Source organism: Orycteropus afer, unplaced genomic scaffold (genome assembly GCF_000298275.1).
Source record: "Orycteropus afer afer isolate SDZICR_OR568_19922 unplaced genomic scaffold, OryAfe1.0 scaffold00038, whole genome shotgun sequence".
Classification (NCBI taxonomy): Eukaryota; Metazoa; Chordata; class Mammalia; order Tubulidentata; family Orycteropodidae; genus Orycteropus; species Orycteropus afer.
In genome coordinates, this window is record NW_006921625.1 from 15,523,608 (window position 1) to 15,525,840 (window position 2,233).

The window sequence follows — 2,233 nt, forward strand, 5'->3', positions numbered from 1 at the left end:
GGGGGGGGGGGACCAAGAACGTGGCTGGCAGGGATGGCGGAAAGAACCAACTGAACTTTGCGACCCAAGCCCGGGACTTTCGGGCTCACTCATTAGGGCAGGAAATCGACTCACCAAAAACCTCAAACAAAGAAAAACAAACCACCATCCGGGCAGGAAGAGTGGCGAGACCAGTCCAGAAATAAAGGAAAAGTTTTTTTTTTGTTGTTTTTGTTTTGTTAATTATGGAGATGGCATCTACCTGATTCTGGGCTTTGGCAGGAAAGTGAAGGGTTAATGAATGGACAGCCGGCTGAGTGCGGATCCGCCCGGGCTGGGTCTTTTCCCGGCTCCGATTGCCAAGCTAATTACTCGCCGTTTTATCTGTAGTTTAACTGTCTTCCAGCCCCCGCCGGCAGGAAAAAACAAACAAATGGTAATTTTTCAAAACGGCAAGAAACAAAAACACCCAAACAGGTCCTTTCCGCCGAGCTCGTCTCCCAACCCGGTTCATTTCTTTTAAAAGAAAGAAAAACAAAAACCAGACCGAACCTGCCTTGCAGCCGAGGCCGCTGAGCGCCCCAATTAAGCAGGTCGCCGCGAGAGGGCCGAGCTCCGGAGGTGCCTACGCGCGGCCCTACACCGACCTCCAAAAGCGGGGAAAAAACAAGCCCCCAGACTTTGCTCTGGAGTCATGAGGGTCCCCTCGCCGCCAGAAGAGGGTTGGGACCTGAGAAGCCGGTGAGCTAGGCAACAGGGGCGCCGAGTGGGTGGCGCACAGCGCCGAACAGTCGAAGGCAAACCTGGCGGCTGGGCCTGCTCCGCGCCTCTCCGAGCGGGGGCCGCCGGGGGCTTTGAGGAAAGGACAGCGAGCCTGGGGGATCCCCGCGGGCTCCGGTTCTCTCGGCAGCGGCCAGGCAGAGCAGGCTATCCGGCCTGCTCCGCCCGAGCGCATTCAAGGATAACTTTCCGGTCTGCGCCTGTCCCCAAAGGGCCAAGCGCCGGGAGGCTAGCTCTGCAAGCCAGCCACAGTTTGGGGGACTGGGGGGCCACACTGCGCCCGGTCCCTGGCCGCCCGGCCCCCTCTCTGGCTACGCGGCCTCCACCCGGGCCTTGCCCAGGACCCACCCTTGCACGCCAGGCCGGTGCGGACTGCGGCTCCGCGGCCCCGCGACGTGGCACGTACCTTGGAAGCGGTGGCCCAGATACCGGTAGCGGTGGATGAGCCAGGGGTAGAAGGTGGATGGGTCCCGCTGCTGCGAGGCGAAGAGGGGGTGTGGCGAGTGCGAGGAGGGCAGGGGGTGGGCGGCCAGCGCGTGCGGCGGCGGCACCGGGTGCACCGGCACGGCGGGGTTGGGCGGGTGCGACACCGCCTCGGCGAACACCAAGTCCGGGTTGGAGTAGACGCCCCTGCCGGCGGCGGCGGCGGCGGCGGCGGCCGAGTGGAAGCCGTTGAGGAACGGGTTGATGGGACTGGAGTTGGCGTAGCTGAGCGCCGCGGGGCGGATGGGGTCTTCGGAGCGCGAGGCGGGCAGGGGACTGTCCTTAGCCACCAGCGATTCGATGGTGAAGCAGCGCTTGGGCGCCGGCTGGAACATGCTGCGCCGAGGAGCGGGCGCCCGGGGCTCCCGGCTCCGGGCGACCGCGGCGCGCTGCCTCCTCCGCCCGCTGCCTGTGGCGAGCACCGACGAGAATGGGGGGCTTGTTTGTTTGGGGTGGGGGGGAGAAAAGGAAGAAAGAAAGGGACGGAGAGGAAAAAGGAGAGGAGGGGGGAGGGGAAGGAGACGCGACGCGGAGGCTCGGGAGAATCTTGCACCAAACGCGCCCAACCTGGAGAGAGGGGGAGAAGTCCTTCCAGAAGAATTTGCAGGCGTGGATTGGGGTAATTTTTTTTTTTTTTTTTTTTTGGTGCACTGCTCCTTCCCCACTTCTCTGGCAACCAACAAAAAAACAACAAAGAAAGTTTTTGACGAGATGGCGTGGGGGATCGGAGTTAGAGGAAGGGAGGAGGGGGGAAGTTTCTCGGGGGAGGCAAAAAAAAGTTTTCTCTCCTCTGCAAAAGGCGGGCAGGGCGCCCTAAGTCCAAGGACAATCCATGGAAGTGTTCGCTTCTTCACAAGTTGTAGAAACGATTTGTTAGTTCATGAGCCTAATTAGTGCGGGGATCACATAAACAGCTTCCTGCGATGCCCGGTAAATGGCTTGATGATTGGTCGTTATTACTCGCCCCGAGGTGGAAGGGGGGAGACTCTTT

General features: G+C 60.9%; 1 protein-coding gene across 1 annotated transcript in view; it reads right to left on the reverse strand.

Annotated features, from left to right (window-relative positions):
* The window catches only part of EMX2 (empty spiracles homeobox 2), a 5,005-nt gene extending 3,428 nt beyond the window's left edge, over positions 1-1,577 (reverse strand). The window contains exon 1 of the mRNA XM_007936850.1: positions 1,166-1,577. Coding sequence (XP_007935041.1) covers positions 1,166-1,577 — 412 coding nt within the window. The remainder of the gene's footprint in view (positions 1-1,165) is intronic.
* Between the last annotated feature and the right edge of the window lie 656 nt (positions 1,578-2,233).